The following is a 16,801-nucleotide window of genomic DNA, read 5'->3' on the forward strand; positions in this document are numbered from 1 at the left end:
CCAACATCTTTTTATAAAATAAGTTAGTTAAGTTTGGGATGTAGCCAAGAGAATTCCCTTCCTAACCCTCCCCACAAATCCTCTGGCTAATCTTGTGCAGCAGTGTAATAGTGGTGAACAGGCATCAGTTACATATGGAGATGGGTGGAGAAAAATTGTTACACAGAAAAAGGTGTAAGGCTGTCTCTGAATGTGTGAGTTCTGGTGTTCGATTGCTCTTGAAAAAGACCTTAAGCTCCCTCTTAAAGCAAATGTGATCAGGAGATTTAAAAATAATCTGACTGGACACTTTTTCTCCTGGGATTTTCTGCAAGCTCCTATCACTTACCTAGGGATAACTACAGAAAACCACTTTCCTCTTTCCTACTCTTTCTCTCTGTCCTTTCTTTCTCCCCCCACTTCTTTCTTCTGATATTCTTATTTTAACCTCTTGGTACCCATTTAAGTAACTCCCCAAATAGCAATAACAAATGCAGAGTAGATAATGAGGTATATAATCAGCTTGTCTGTTGTATTAATGTCAGTTATCTTTTTGTTTATGCATGAAATAGAATCAGTAGTCTTTAAAATATGTGAAGAGTGCATTTTTGTTTGTTTGTGATTGACTGTAGTTATTGCTCCTGTAAAAGAAGTTTAAGAAAACCCTTAGCTTATTAATTTAGCTTTCTAAAAAGGAGAAACACATGATAATTTTACCTGATAATTTGTCATGTGTTGCGCATTTTGCATTTCTTTTGCACTATGCCTCAGAGCAGGCAACAACTTTTAAAAATTAGACTTCATAATAAAGCATTTCACAAATAAATTCAAGTAAGCAGAAGAAAAATATATTTAATTGTTATTTCATTTTGAAAATACCATTCAAAACTGTTGGCTTTTGCAGGAATTTATTCCTTTCCTCTCCGATTCCTGCTGTCGATTACACCAGCTGTATCTTCAGATATATAGGTAAGTGAACCACAAAGAATAGCTCTTTGATTCCACTGCTGGGACATCCCTGTATCAGCTCTGAAAGTGTCTGTTGTAGTTACAGCAATTCCGAATGTTACAAGACTTGCAAAAATAAAAGATCGCAGCAGTCACTCTCTGATTTGTTATATGTAGAATAGCTTTGGTGTATGGTGGTCAGAGAAATATGTACTTCCTCATGGGAAACTTACTTTGGGTGCTTTAGTGTGATCTGTTTGTCTGTGTAGCTACTAGCGGAGGGCTAGCTCAGTGTTTTGAGCATTGGCATGCTAAGCCCACGGTTGTGAATTCAATCCTTAAGGGGGCCATTTAGGGAACTGGGGTAAAAATCTGTCTGGGGACTGGTCCTGCTTTGAACAAGGGGTTGGACTAGATGACCTCCTGAGGTCCCTTCCAAGCCTGATAGTCTATGATTTTAACCTGCCCTCGAAATGCCACCAGAAAGGAATCAATGCCATTATTACCAACATACTACCAAACTCCTCATTCTGTTGCATTTTCGGTGGATCTACCTGGGTAGACCTTACTGAGCAGATGGAGCCCTTAACAACTGATTTTCTTGTGGTTACTCACTCCACAGGGCCTCTGCAATGAAATAACGAGGCAACATTTTGTTTTAAAAAAAGTGCAAAAGAAATGTAATGCACTATTCAGGTTAAATTAAACCCCACAAAGGCTAGGAAATAATTATTGTCCCACAATAACCATAGTTCTGTTCTACTTGGTATTGCACTGTGACAAAGTTTGTTATTACGTAATCACTTAACAATGGAACCTGCTCTTTCTCCTTTTAATTGAAAGTATGTGTGTGGTGGGACAGTTAGTTTATTTTAGTAGCATTCTGGTGAAAACATAAACCACGTTTTATGCGCCTCAGCAACAGTTATTTTGTAAAAAAGTTCTTTCACTGTGATCGAACATGGAAATATTCAGCCTGAGCAGATTTTTTAATTTTTTTAACAACTTTAATGAGGGATTGAAAATAGAATTTCACTAAAGAACATTCAGGCCTTAGTATTATACTGTAATCTTGTAAAAAGGAAAGATGCCAGGCTGACTAATCCTTGCTGAAACACTCTTTACTGTGGCTCTGCAGACAAATCATAGTATCATGGACTTTAAATTGCTTGTCACTTTTCTCTGAGACAGGATACTTATTCAGTTTGCTCCAGCAATGAGGAAAATAGCATCATGTAGGCGTAATTGAGGGCACATTTTGATGCTGGACTTGGAACTTAAGCCCAGATCCTTCAGTGAATTGGGTGCAGATGGACACTTGTGCACATTTCATTGCAAGATCACGTTCTCTGTTAATCATTTTTGTTGATGATGCGTTCTCTCTTCTGCATGTGCTGATTTGGCAGGGCTTACAGGAGTGACAGTGTTAAAAACTGAGCAAATTTATTGAATAATAAGGTGCCATTTCTACATAGTCTCTTCATAATCTGTTTCTATAATGCTCATCTGTGTAGTATCTAAGGGCTTGTCTGCATGGGGAAATTTACTGGTACAATTATACCGCTATAGTTATTAATCATGTTTAGTATGGTAATGCCTAAGGGCCAGCCAAGAATGGGGCCCAATCTGCTAGACACTGTACAAACACCAAGTAACAGATAGTTCCCACCCAGAAGAGTTTACAATCTAGTTCAAGCAGACAGACATGGGGTGGGGAAGTAAGAGTGTCCACGTTGGGAATTATACTGATATAATTAGGCTGGTAGATGGCCCTGTGTCGAATAGCCCTAAAGTCCTTCCTATACTTCCTACACGTTTATGCCATTCTAGTTTTGAAAAACATGTCTTTGCAACTCTTACTTTTTATACATAAAAGTTTTAACCGAAACACAGAAAACTGCCACACCCATGCCAATTTCAGTGTGGAAATAAAATTCAACATCTACCATTATAAAGAAAAATCACTCGGGGAGATGCCAGTTAAACTTGTTCTTTCTGGGAGATGCAGAAATAAAAAAGCCAAACCAAAACACAACCCCAAAACACTTTAGGCCTACCTCTTAGGCAGGCCTACACTTAAAACGCTGCATTGGTGCAGCTGCAGCGCTTAAGTGAAAATGCTCCTACACTGACAGGACAGCTTCTCCTGTTGGTGTAGTTAATCCACCTCCCCGAGAGGCAGTAGCTATGTTGATGGGAGAAGCTCTTAGATAGGTATAGCTGTTGCTCAGGGTGTAGATTTTTCGCACCCCTGAGAGACATAGTTATCCAGATACAGGTCTGTAGCATAGACCTGTTCTTAAACTAGTAGGGTGACCGAATGCACCTCTGCATTCACACCCTACAAGCTACTGTACTAATCTTTGTACAAAAGATCATGGTGAAATGTGTGTAGCAACATAATAATTAAAGTAGTGAACATAAGCTGAAATTATGACTGAAACATTTTTACCAGACAAATCTGGGAAGGAGGTAACCTGTTCCTTAGAGACAACAGACAAGCTAACACCTCTAGCCTGGTGTCATCAAAGTTGATTGGCAAATCACCCATCAAGTGGCCATTTGGCAGTGAATGGGAGGCAGGAACAGATTGATCTGCAGTCAGGTCTGCACTATGAATTTACATTGGTATAACTACATCACCCGGAGGTGTGAAAAATCCACACCCTGGAGTGATGCAGTTAGTTATACACCAGTGTAGACAGAGCCATGTCGATGGGAGGGTTTGTCCTGTCAAAATAGATACTGCCTTTTGTGAAGGTGAATTAACTGTGCCGCCAGGAGAAGCTCTCCCGTTGGCATAGTAGCGTCATCACCAAAGCGCTATAGTGGCCCAGCTGCACGGGTACAGTGCTTTAAGTGTAGACCTGCTGTGCATTTTAGCAAGCAACAACGTGGAACCTCTTTCACCACGAGATGCCATCTCTCTATCCTCACAGTGGGAAGGAACTTTATCTAGGGGTAACCCTCCAGAAAATGCATCTCAAAGGGTGACTGGACTATAAAGGTGAGGGGCAAAAACACCCCAGGGATATCTTTCTTTCTCTCCCTGTCTCTCTCTTGCTCCCTCTTTCACCTAAGAAGACAAAGGAACCAGCCCTTTGATTTGGTGAGGGCATCGTGACCTGAGAATTTGGTCAGCCCTGGCGCTGGGAACTTGGGATAAGGATTTTACCTTGAACCAAGACTAGTTTAGTTTTAGCTACTAGAAAGCGTTTGATCTGTATTTCTCTTTTAATCATTTCTGACTTTAATACTTACACTTGTACTCTCTTAAAATCTCTCTCTTTATAGATAAATAAACTTTTTATTTTTTAACCAAACATAATCCAGTGTTGTCTGTAAACTGAACTGTTTGGGTAACTCCAGTTAAAGTAGCAAACTGTTGAATAATATCTGAACTGCCCAGGAGAGGTTGGATAGTGCAGAACACACATTTTTGGGACAGTCCAGGACTGGGAGTGTGTTGGGGTCACTGCAAGTAGTAACCAAGGACTGCTGGAAGCCAGTATGTGGCTGGTGTTTGCTGACAAGCTGCTGGTGTCAGAGTTGCTGGACCAGGACTGCAGCTACACACAGATACTCAGGAGGTGACCTCCTGCTGTTTGTGAGCGGCCCAGGTTGGGGGCTACAGCAGCAAAGCATTGTGAGGCACCCACATTTGCAGGTCAGGTGGTGACAGAACCCCCCACTGGTCTGGATTGCACCCCAGAATGTGACAAGTAGATTTTCACTTGATGCCCTCTCCCTCTCTGCTGCTTTCTCTCATTCTGTTTCCTCTTTTTTTAATATTTTGTTTCTCAATTATTCTTCCTAAGTTTTTATTTCCTGCAAAGCAAAATGTCGTTAACCTGTTATCACTAACCTGCAGGCCGGTACGTTGGTACACTCATCATCTGGAACAAATTGAACCTACAAATGTTTCCCTTTGAAGTTTTCCGCTCGTGCACCTATTGAGTAAATTCCTCTTTGTATGCACTTTTACCATTTTTCAGCAGCAGCAGATTAGAGAGTTTTTCTTTCTGTGGTTAATAAAATATAGGCCTTCAGTAGTTGGTTTAAAGGCAGAATATAGACACATGCTCACCATTTTAAAATACGTTGTTAGATATGAAACTTATGCTTCTTTTTGCTCGTATTGATAGATCTGTTACTCCACAATAATAGTAACTCACATTTTTGTCTCTCCGTGCTATTTGAAATGCAGTGCTAATGAGTAGCTCTGTATTTTTTTCCCCAAGCAAATTTCCTCCTAGTCTGTATGCTCCGGTGATTTCAGAGGCCCATCGAGATGAAATAGCCAGGGTTTTTCTGGTGGCACTGGACCCTTTCGTTCACCAGCTTCTTCCCTTCAGGCCTTTTCTGGAGCAGGTATTAAGTGAAAAATTAGGTAGGTTCAAAAATATTACTGCCTGTGTTTAATAGTACAGTTGTGCCATCTCTCAGGAATAGAACAAGGTGTCTTGACTACGTGCTTCACTCGCTATACAACACTTCTGCATATGTCATAATGTTGGTATCTTATTTCTGTGGAGTAATTTTAAGAATGGATCCTAAGTAATACTTTAAAGTACTAAAGGATCTTCAGCCAAATACATCACTAGGTGGGGTGAACACTGCACAGCTCACAAAACAACATAAAAGGTTCTTTAACTCTATGACTGTTATTCTGCGTGTATTGGGAAAATTGCATTAAAACACTGATCTATTATATTGAACAAGTCCTATTTTTAGTTAAGATGCCCTTTCAACACACACAGAGACAAAATTGGACTGACTGAAAATAAATTTTCTGCCAAAACTGTTTTTTGATGGAAAAATTGGGTTTTTTGACACTCCCCCCCCCCAGTGTCTTTTCTATGGAAATCTTTTCATCCAAAAATTGCATGTTTTTCCCCCTTGATTTTCAGGCAAACCCAAAATATTTCAACAAGAAAATAAAATATTGGAAATATAGTCTGACCACAGAGTCAGGGCCATAAAGGAGCATGGGAGCATGAGGCACTCTAACCACAACTCTCATGAGGCACTACATTAGCATTTCTGAATCAAAATTCTTTGTTTTTTGGATAAAATGTTATGATTAATCATTTTTTGCTGAAAATATGAAATTTTCTCTGGGACTCCACCTCCCCTCCATTTTCCAACCAGCTCCATCTCTGAGTGACTTTTGAGCTTCACTAGCAGCATTAATGTACTTTTCACTCAGTCTCCTGTTGTTAATCACTCGCCCTAGCTTAGTTTTGGTTCCATCAAAAATGTGCCTTACAAATGCAAGCGTATTTCTCAAAAAAAAAACAATTCTCTGCAGATCTTTCTCCTGAGTTGCATCTGCCACAGTGTCATCTTCTGGTTACCGTAATGGACAAGCTTCCCTCTCAGCCTGAGGATGTGCAGTCTCTCTGGATCACAGGAAGCCAGCTCTCAGAAGAGGTTCCCAGGTAATTTTTGCCTAGAGCAGGCAAGCTGCACAGGCAGCCATGGGGGTTCAGGTGCAAGAGGCCTCTCAAGCTAGCAAGTCAGTAGCATTAGCAGGCTCTGAGGGCACACTGTCTGATCTGTGGCCAGATGTGCTGATGGATGTGATGTAATTCCTCAAGGTTGCACAGTATAAAGCAGAGATGCACTGGACAATAGAGGGAAGGGATGGCCTTTGGGCTCATGCAAGGATGTGGAGGGCCCTCGGGGTCGAATTTGTTTTTATCTCCAAAATGAGTCAACTTTCCCTCAAGTCAGCATGTTTGTTTATTTCCCTGTAGCAGGCATGCCATATACTGAACCCCCTCTCATGGCCAGAGGTGCCTCAGCAGTGCCCTGCCTCTGTGCTCCCCCTGGGTCCCTTTAGGAACTCCCCACAGTCTTTCTCAGGATGCCTCCACCCACCCACCAACTGGTGTTGTGTGAGTAGATGAAAACAGTTCATAGTAATTCTCAGTGTCCCCAGAATAAAGTTAATTACAGCAACACAAAAGTTCATACTCACTTCCCGCTCTTTTGCTGTATGCAGAGCTGTTATTCTACCACAGACTGTTCACGGAATTGCCAATCCTGTCCTTCCGAGCGGGAGTTCAGTCTCCTGGCTCTGGTTTCCTTCTTCCTGTCAGCTCACTCTCTGTTCTGAGAGAGTTAAAGTAATATATATACTGTGCTCCTTCGGAGATCTTCCCCCGATGAGTTAGGGGAGAGGGGAGCCTGCCCAATCCTATACTACAGGCTTCTCATCCTGGCCCTTAAAGGGACAGTGACTGGATTTTTCCTAACCAACTACTAATTTCCCAGGTTCGCTTCCTCTCTTCTTGCTACAAGGCCATTTCCAGGGCCTCTGTTTATTCCAATGTCCCTGGAACAGGATCTCCTGGCCAGTGTACCCTGTTACAGCCCCAAAAGCCTCTGCTAATCACCTGAGTTTATAAACAGAAAGTTAATCAGAGTAGTAAATCTGTTACTGCAAAAATATTGGTGTTATTGCCACAGCTCCCAACAGGAGACAAGGAGGAGTTCTCCTAGCTCAGATGTTTGTTCTTGGAGTGTGAGGCATGGACAGCAGTAACCCCGCTCTTTCATTGTTCTGCAGGCTCTCTTTGTTCTCAGCCCTTTTTCTCGGTTTCCAGCAGTGCTCTGGTGAGCTCTCTCTTCCTGTTTGTTTGCGGGGAGTGATGGATAATGGACAAGCTGAAGTTCGTGTCACCCTGTATCACCACCTCTGTGTCCACTTGTGTGCCTTCATTGCATCCACACCCCCATCACACTTTCCTCAGCTGGTAGGTTAGTTTTTGGTTTAGCCATGATCAACTTTTCAGCTGTTTCCTTCTGGTGGATTTTAACTTTTTCCAAAAGTGTCCCCTTCCTCACAAACCGAGCTCCAAAGGTGATGTGTCCAGGCATGAATTGGTTTCGCTTTACTTCAGAAGGCACGTACAAGGCAGGTAAGACTGCAGATGTGCAGCAAATGTCATTTACCAAAAACAACTGTATAAACATGGTTGGAGACCTCCGATGTATTAGGAACCTGTTTGTAAAACCACAGAAGGAGCGCAAAAATCCAGCTTCTTTAAAAAAGCTGTTTAGTACTTTCTTTTAATACAAGTTCTGAAAATGGTCACCTCCCTGAGACTGAGAAATTCCAGCTGCAGATTTTATCTCCTAGAGGATAGGACATCACAACTACTGCAACATAGGCTGAAAGTCTTTTGGTTCTCCACCTCCAGTTTGGGGCCATTTACAGTTCCATGAGCCAAGGATATTAAGTTTGTCAGCGTTTTACTCAATCACAGTGCACGTAAATGAGGAAGTGTTATCTAGTGATCAGAGTAGTGGCCTACTAGTCTACCACTGTATTTTTGTGATCCAGTTCAATCCTGTGCTGTAAAAGAGAAATAAGTAGTTTATCTACCTTTGCAGGCGGGTTCTGAGGCTTAAGTCATTAATGTTTTTATAATGCTTTGAGATCTTATTAAATTCCTCTGTGTTTGGGACAGTATATACAGGTAGACAGAATAAAGGACACTATATAAATGCAAAGTATGAATAAGTCCAGGAAGGCATAGCCTTGTGTCTGCATGTTTCTATAATTAAAAAAAATCTTTTCAGACAAAAAATTAGGACTGACACCTGAATTCCTCACTCAGAGTAAACTCCTACTGAGGCAATCAGATGTTTTGCCTGCCTAAGTACTGAATAAGGATAGCATTTGGTCTTAAGTTTAGATCTGCCCCCCAAAAAGATAAAATTTTCATGAAAAATTTGTCCCCCTTTTTGGTCCAAAATTCTAGCAAAAAAAATTAACCATATTTTTCATTGAACATTTTTGAAATTTGAAAATTTTCAACCAGCTGTAGTAAATTCTCACACATGGCCAATGTTAAAAACAAACCTAGTGTTGCTTGCTTGCCTTTATAACTGAACATGCAATATTAAAGCCAATTTGCTCCTCGGCATTTTAACTGCACAAACTGACAAGTCTAATTCTATACGCAGCGTAGTTACAGCCATGTCAGTCCCAGGATATTAGAGAGACAAGGTAAGTGAGGTAATATCTTGTACTGGATCAACTTCTGTTGGTGAGAGAGACAAGCTTGACCTGAAGAAGAGCTCTGCATGGCTTGTCTCTCCTACCAACAGAAGTTGGTCCAATATAAGATATTACCTCATCCACCTTCTTAGTCTAATTATGTGTCACACTAGTAAGTGGATTAAAAGTAGAGAGTAGAACTGCAATCTGTTCATAAGTGCCTTCTCTGTTCTTTCCTCAGGAGCGTGCTCTGCTGGATGCAGTCCTTGGTTCTAGTATGATCACGTCTCTACTGGCTATGGATTCATGGTGCTTCCTGGCCCGGTAAGATACCCAATTATTGTAGAGTGAGGAGCAATGCACTGTATTGTTCAGGCTGCATGAACATTGGCTTCCTGACTGCATGGTTTGAATTGCTCATAATTCTCAGAAAGTTTAACTTGTAGAGCAGCCATGTTCCAGGGTTGGTCTCTGGTCAAAAATGTAGCTTATTTTGGAAAACAGGAGCAGAAATGGTTCAGCTGTTTTTCCAGCATGAGGGGAAAACATACTTTTATAAAAGATTTCTTGCCATTTTTTTTTCTAGCAGCTCTACAGTGGAGGACTGTGGGTAGCAAGTTTAAATGTGGCATGGAAATAGCCATCTCTGAGGAGAGAGAAACTTTAATGCTCTAGGAGGTTTTATTTTGACATGGGCTGAAGGAAAGGCTTGAGGGAGGGCCCTTGCAATGCACTTCCTCAGCTGTGCAGCTGCTAAGTCTCTCAGGAGAGGGGCTTTCTGTTACAGTCCTTGTAAAGTGTGTGCGACAGGACATTCTGGTGGAATCTGGCCAAACAATTGAATTTCCATGTTGGACTGGCAAATTTTGTCAAGTCAACAGAGCTTTGAAATCCTATAACGTGCAGGTGCTCCTATTTTTAGGGGTATTTTTTCTTTGAAAAACAACCCAGCCTTAGGAAAATCCATACCAAAAAATCTCTAGCTACAGGACGTTAACATTGTGCAGCTGAGCATCCAAGTCACAATATGCCACTACTAAGGATGCACTTGCCACTTAAAACTTTGTCCCTCGGTACACATGCATTGTGCATTAGTGTTTAAAGACAAGATCACAGACCGTTTCTCAAATAATATATTAACATAACATTTTTCACCAATCTTAGATATATTTCACTAGTATCATGTAACTTTCATTCCCATATATTTACACTAATTTCATTGTTATAATAGTCCAGTGTATCTGTATCCACTTACAAATTTTATACAAGTTCTCTTCACTCTACGCCACTTACTTTAATTTATTATTTATTTGATTAACGTCAACAGTGTGCATTTATCATCCATGTACTATGCACTTGTGTATACATCTTTTTCTTTCTCCTCTTCTTCTTGCATTTCAATCATGGTTCATGCTACACTGGTGTATAGTGGTCCTATGTTTTGATCCGCAAAAGGTGGGTCATATTTCCTCCTTCCTTCTGCTAAATCATGTCCTCTATATTCCTTGATTCGCTGGCCACAGAATGGCTTTAGAATTTTCTCCTGGCAAATGAAATATACAGAGGCCCTTAGGAAGAACCATTTCTCTGCTTAGTGTGGCAAAGTGCGAACTACTCTCTCCGACCCAGCAGAACAGGGCAGCTGTGCTAATTGGCTTACTGACCTCTCTCTGTTGCATCCTAGGTATGGAACAGCTGAACTGTGTGCTCATCATGTCTTTGTGATAGCCCATTTGGTGAGTAGCGTGGTAGAGTCTGGTGTATGCATGTACATGTGTGTGTTTGGGCAGACAGGTTTTCTGCTTTTGTTGAACAGATCATGCAAGGGATAGAGAGTAAGGAGACCTGAGTTCTAACTCCAGCTCTCCTGCAAATTTCATAAGTGACCTTGGACAATTTTCTCATCATCTCTGTGCTCCATCTTTGCTATCAGCAAAATGGGGGAAATCCCACCCTCCCGAGGGTTAATAATTAGTACTTGTAATACTATAAATGTATTTAGTGGTGGTGTAGGTAAACAATCTGAAGGAAGGGGTGAGAAATATACAGACACTGCAAAACTGATGCAAGAGCTGTTAAATTAGGAGTTACTATAGTGATCCTATATGATAAATTAGAGGAATGGAGAGAGAAGAATTCAATGAGATGCCCTAAGGATAAATAAGAGCAAAGTAGCGTACATATGCAATAAAATTAGCACCGTGAAGTAGAAAACAGTAAACCAATAGATGGCCTGTAATGCAGGAAAAGACCTGACTGTAATGGTGATGAACTACCAGTGATCACTCATTGGGATGTTTTGATTAAAAAGGGAAATTTAATCATCTTTGGTGTAAGAGGAGAATTTGTTGCTGCCTAAACAAAAGCCCGATATTAATTTTGTAGGTCATTTTCCTGAGTCACAAAAGTCTTTTGAATCTTTGAAAATGCCAACCTGTAGGATTTGTGTGCTGGGAGCAGTGTATTTTTCTTAATTTGATTAGCTCAATTCCCTGTTATCCTAATTCAGATAAAGTCTTGCCCTGGGGAGTGTTACCACCTCTCTGTCTTGGGGGTCCTGCTGAGGCGTATGCTGTTTTTGATGGCTGCAGACCACCAGGCAAGTATAACACCAATTTCTCCAGTCTTCTGCTAAGCCAGATAGAAATCCAGTTGGCCTCCATTAAAACACAAGCCATCCATTTTCAGTTCAGGAGAGTGGAGCAAACAGTGGTTTCTTGCCATCCTGATGTTGTGAGATGATAAAGCAGAGTGAAAGATAACATACCAATACAGAAAGGACACAGGGGGTTACCTTAGTAACTAACTCGGCCCCTGTGCTGTCCCAGAAGTGCCTTCTCTTACCACTTTAGTTCTTCCTTATTATCGATCCAGCTTTGCTTTGCCAGGATGATCCAAGGAATGGAAAACATGTCATACGAAAGGAAACTCAAAGAGCTTGGCTTGTTTAGCCTAACCAAAAGAAGACTGAGGGGAGATATGATTGCTCTTTATAAATACATCAGAGGGATAAATATCAGGGAGGGAGAGGAACTATTTAAGCGTAGTACCAATGTGCACACAAGAACAAATGGATATAAACTGGACATTCAGATTGACTGAAATTAGAGGAAGGTTTCTAACCATTAGAGGAGTGAAGTTCTGGAAACAGCCTTCCAAGGGAGTAATGGGGGCAAAGACATATCTGCTTCAATACTAAGCTTGATAAGTTTATGGAGGACATGGTATGGTGGGATAGCCTAATTTTAGCAATTAATTGATCTTTATTAGCAGGTAAATATGTCAATGATCTGTGACGGATGTTAGATGGGGTGGGGTTTGAGTTACTACAGAGAATTCTTTCCTGGGTGCTGGCTTGTGAGTCTTTCCACATGCTCAGGTTTAACTGATCACCATATTTGGGGTCAAGAAGGAATTTTCCTCCAGGGCAGATTGGCAGAGCCCTGGAGGTTTTTCTGCTTCCTCTGCAGTGGGGGCACGGGTCACTTGCCTGAGGATTCTCTGCACCTTCAGGTCTTTAAACCACGATTTGAGGACTTCAGTAAACTCAGACATAGGCCTAGAGGTTGTTACAGGAGTGGGTGGGTGCGATTCTGTGGCCTGCATTGTGCAGGAGGTCAGACTAGATGATCATAATGGTCCCTTCTGACCTTAAAGTCTATGAGTCTGTGAGTTTGTTGTGCTATTTTCCCTATGTTTTAGCCTGTTTCCCAGTTGAGATATGGTGAGAGTTAACTCTGCTTATTCTAATAATGACTAGATCACTTTTGAGTCACAGTATAAAGGAAGACCATAGCTGTATGAATAATGTTTAAAGGCACAATAGGCGTGTTGGTTGCAAAAAAAAATGACAGTTAAATAGTAATAACAAAAAACAACAATGCTGAGGTAAATTAATAAATGGTACACAGGAAATCACTAGGGTAAAAAGGATACTCAGCTAAGTGGTTTAGTTGCTTGGGAATCGGCCTCTACATGCTTCATAAGAAAAGGCTGAATAGCAAAATATTTATGATTTTATCAGTGTTTCATATTAGTATGCTCCTTGATGGTATGTCTGCATCAAGCTTTACAAAAGCAAGTGTCCAGTGTGGGAATGGTGGCATTTCCTTGCTGAGCTGCAAATCTGTAAAAAAGTCAAAGGGGATCAACCTTGGTTGCTGCAAACGTTTGGACTAGGAGTTAAAGGGCTGACCCTATGAACCGTGAGGCACTTTTAGAACTCTCGGTGAAGTCCATTGGTCTGCTCACATGGATAAAGTTACTCAGTGAGTAAATGTAAGCAGGAGTGGGCTCTTCAGTAGTAGGGAGATTGATTAGTGACACGGAGCCCAGCGTCAGGCTGCTTTCCTCAAAGTTCTGTGGCCAGATCTTCAGTTGTCGTGGAGCAAAGCAGATTTATGCTTGCTGAGGATCTGGCCCCTGTTCCCTGTTGCTATCCCCGCAAATGGTTGAGAGTACCATTTGCTGAATCACACTGCCTCAGTAGATCATTCTAACACACCTCATGTGGGGCTCCTTGTCAATTGTCAAGAGGAGCATAAATCAAGGTACAGGTTGTAGGTTTTGCAACTCATCACTTCCAGGTTCTGTCCTGATCTCTTTAATTAACGTTTACTTTGACTTGCAGGTGGAGTTTACCCAAAAGTTTCCTCCCAAAGAAGCAGAGAACCTGCCCCTGTGGCAGCATATTTCTCTCAAGGCCGTAACTCCTGATGTTAGGAAACAAGTGGCGCACCAGCTCTGTGCGGTGGGGCTCACACAATGCAGGCAGTGGCTGAATGGCAGGTGCACTCTGGGAGAACTCCCACCTGTGGTAAGGGAAAGTGTGATTCTGTTCATTAAACCTAGAGCTCCTAAGTGATAAGGAGCCTATTGTTACTCTGGCCCTGCTTGTTTATCTTCCCCTATTGTTCAGCCTTACAGTATGTTTAGATTGCAAGCTCTCTGGACTAGGGAGTATCATTTTATTATGGGCAGGTCTACATTACAAACTTGCATGGCGCAGCTACACTGATTCAACTGTGCTGCTGTAACACTTCTGGTGAAGACACTCTAACGCCGATGGGAGAGAGCTCTCCGGTTGGCTTACTAACTCCACGTCCCCAAGAGGCAGTAGCTATGTCGGTAGGAGAAGCTCTCCTGCCAATATAGTGCGGTCTACATGGGAGGGCTAAGACTGGTGTAACTACGTCACTCAAAGGTGTGGATTTTTCACACCCCTGAGTGACATAGGTATAGCGGAGTAAGTGTTAGTGTAGATCAGGCCTATGTATGTGTACAGGGTGTAGCACAGTGGGGCCCTGATCTTGGCCTCTACGAGTCACTGCAGTACAATATTATGAAGAGAGCTATCTTCTCCCCTCTCCCTCAGTAAGTGCATGCTAATAATTCTTAGTAGCAAAAATATCAGATAACTCCTGTGTCAAAGGGAGAGCTAAGTTTCAACTTTTGACCAGCTTTCTAGAGGGCTGATTACTGAACAGCTCTGACAGCCACAATGGGAGCTACTGGCTATTTGTCATTTTTGAAAGGCAGGTTTGCTCGTTTAGGTGACCAAATATGGAATTAGGAACCTAACTTTAGACTCCTATTTTTGAAAATCTTGTGGATCAGAAAAAGCCCATCTTTGGGCCTACAATGCCTCCCTTGCGACGTTGTGTTCACGTCTCGTGTGTTCACTAACAATATTTAGCAAAAGCTCCGCAGATCAATAATTATTTTAATAATTTTTTGATCTCTTGCCAAGCATACGTGCAGTGTTCTCGCTTAGACTTCTGGTGTGGTTTTGGCTAGAAGATTTCTTTTAAATGATAAGATCTCTGCTGTTCTCGCCAGGGCCGCCCAGAGGATTCAGGGGGCCTGGGGTCTTTGGCAGCAGGGGGCCCCTGCTTCGGCGGTAATTCGGTGGCAGGGGGTCCTTCCGCTCTGGGATCCGCCGCCAAAGTGCCTCGAAGACCCGCGGCGGGGGTGCCCACTGCCAAATTACCACCGAAGACCTAGAGCGGAAGAAACTCCGGGTGCCCGGGCCCCGTGAGAGTTTTCCGGGGCCCCCGGAGTGAGTGAAGGACCCCGCTCCTGGAGCCCCGAAAAACTCTTGTGGGGGCCCTTGTGGGGCCCAGGGAAAATTGCCCCACTTGCACTGCCCCCTCCAGGGCAGCCCTGGTTCTTGGAGGCTGGCATACCTGAAAGACGAGCACTGGTTTTCCTTGACAACCTAAGGAGAGCTGAGTGTGACTGGAGACCTCCACCTAAAAGGCCAGCAGTTCAGGGTTCTGCTTCCTATGTTTCTGTGGTGCTTAATAAGACCGCTAAACCCCTCCCCTCCTTATCTGTGCAGAACTACTACTGAAGGCAGTGGGAGTTTGCTTTGTGAAGGGTGGCATGAGTAGGCTTATAGCCTGGTGGACTAGCAGAACTACATTACTGACACATTGGGCCTCTTGTGAGGCTTTAGCAGCTGAATCCAGTAGGTCTTGCTCCTGACCCCTCTCTCCATCTCTGCTAGAACGTTGCTCTCTCTGTCTTGCTGACGGTGTGCAATTCTGCTGGCGACACTCTGGAGGCAGGACTACAGGCAGCAGTGTTGGGAGCTGCTAGTCAGCTCTGGGCGCGCCTCACGGGCAAGCAGGTGAGGGAACAAACTGTTCCATCAATGTAACACATCGCTACCCAGAAGGGCTCATGATGTTCCACCATTTGTGTCTCACCAAGGCATTTAACTGGAGTTGGAGCAGCTCCTTAAAGCGCAGTGCAGCTGAGTCCCCGAGCTTCAGACATCATGGAGTCTGAGCCATTGCCAGTGCTTTGGGGATTGAATTCTTTCCACAAGCACGTTTGCCCCAGTGATATGTAGCTGGAACTGTACATGTAGTGATGAGTCAATATATTATCCCACATCAGTTTTAGATGGACTGTTGTCTAAAACGAGCCTAGAAAGGGGATTGAGCCCCAGAAATGGGGAAAAAAATTAATAGAAGCAGATGAACCAGACAGTGGGGATAACTAAATGACCTTATTTTACTAAGAACAAACAAAGATAATACAGGATTTCCTTGTGATGAGAATTGGATTAATTCTAGCTCTGTTTGGCACTGAACTGCCTGCAAAAGCTCTATTCTGAGCTCAGGCAAGGAATGTGGTTGTACAGAAAACAGAACATAACCATCTTCTGTAGAAACAACATGGGTTTGACTCCTTGCACTGGTGGTAAAAGAACATAGAGACGTTTGATAAAGTCAGAATTTCCTCTACAGTGTTTAAATCTAATGATTACTGTTCTTTCTTCCAAGATCTAAATGTATAAGGCCAGATCCACAGCTGTTGTAAATCAGTGTAACTCTATTGACTTTATTTGAACTGTGAGAGGACTATGACTTCAGTGGAGTTATTCCACTTGATAGCAGCTGAGGGTCTGCCCCATGTTTTTTTAACCCATTACTAATGTGAATCATAGATCATAGAATATCAAGATTGGAAGGGACCTCAGGAGATCATCTAGTCCAACCCCCTGCTCAAAGCAGGACCAGTCATCCCAGCCAGGGCTTTGTCATGCCTGACCTCAAAAACCTCTTAAGGATGGAGATTCCACCACCTCCCTAGGTAACCCACTCCAATGCTTCACCACCTTGCTAGTGAAAAAGATTTTCTAATATCCAATCTAAACCTCCCCCACTGCAACTTGAGACCATTACTCCTTGTTCTGTCATCTGCTACCACTGAGAACAGTCTAGATCCATCCTCTTTGGAACCCCTGTTCAGGTAGTTGAAAGCAACTATCAAATCCCACCTCATTCTTCTCTTCTGCAGACTAAACAATTCCAGTTCCCTCAGCCTCTCCGCATAAGTCATGTGCTCCAGCCC

At 42.5% G+C, this 16,801-nt stretch overlaps 1 protein-coding gene across 4 annotated transcripts in view; it reads left to right on the plus strand.

The window, feature by feature from the left end:
• Nucleotides 1-16,801, plus strand: part of FIRRM (FIGNL1 interacting regulator of recombination and mitosis) — a 34,524-nt gene that overhangs the window by 10,479 nt on the left and 7,244 nt on the right. Inside the window, exons 10-18 of one of the 4 annotated variants that reach the window (XM_032806144.2) lie at nucleotides 884-948; nucleotides 5,169-5,317; nucleotides 6,239-6,368; nucleotides 7,502-7,688; nucleotides 9,180-9,262; nucleotides 10,623-10,674; nucleotides 11,448-11,537; nucleotides 13,569-13,754; nucleotides 15,447-15,569. In XM_032806144.2, coding sequence (XP_032662035.1) covers nucleotides 884-948; nucleotides 5,169-5,317; nucleotides 6,239-6,368; nucleotides 7,502-7,688; nucleotides 9,180-9,262; nucleotides 10,623-10,674; nucleotides 11,448-11,537; nucleotides 13,569-13,754; nucleotides 15,447-15,569 — 1,065 coding nt within the window. The remainder of the gene's footprint in view (nucleotides 1-883; nucleotides 949-5,168; nucleotides 5,318-6,238; nucleotides 6,369-7,501; nucleotides 7,689-9,179; nucleotides 9,263-10,622; nucleotides 10,675-11,447; nucleotides 11,538-13,568; nucleotides 13,755-15,446; nucleotides 15,570-16,801) is intronic. The other 3 variants (XM_075067939.1, XM_075067938.1, XM_075067940.1) reach the window with 3 other exon arrangements.

The sequence above is a fragment of the Chelonoidis abingdonii genome, chromosome 7, assembly GCF_003597395.2.
Source record: "Chelonoidis abingdonii isolate Lonesome George chromosome 7, CheloAbing_2.0, whole genome shotgun sequence".
NCBI classification, from domain to species: Eukaryota; Metazoa; Chordata; order Testudines; family Testudinidae; genus Chelonoidis; species Chelonoidis abingdonii.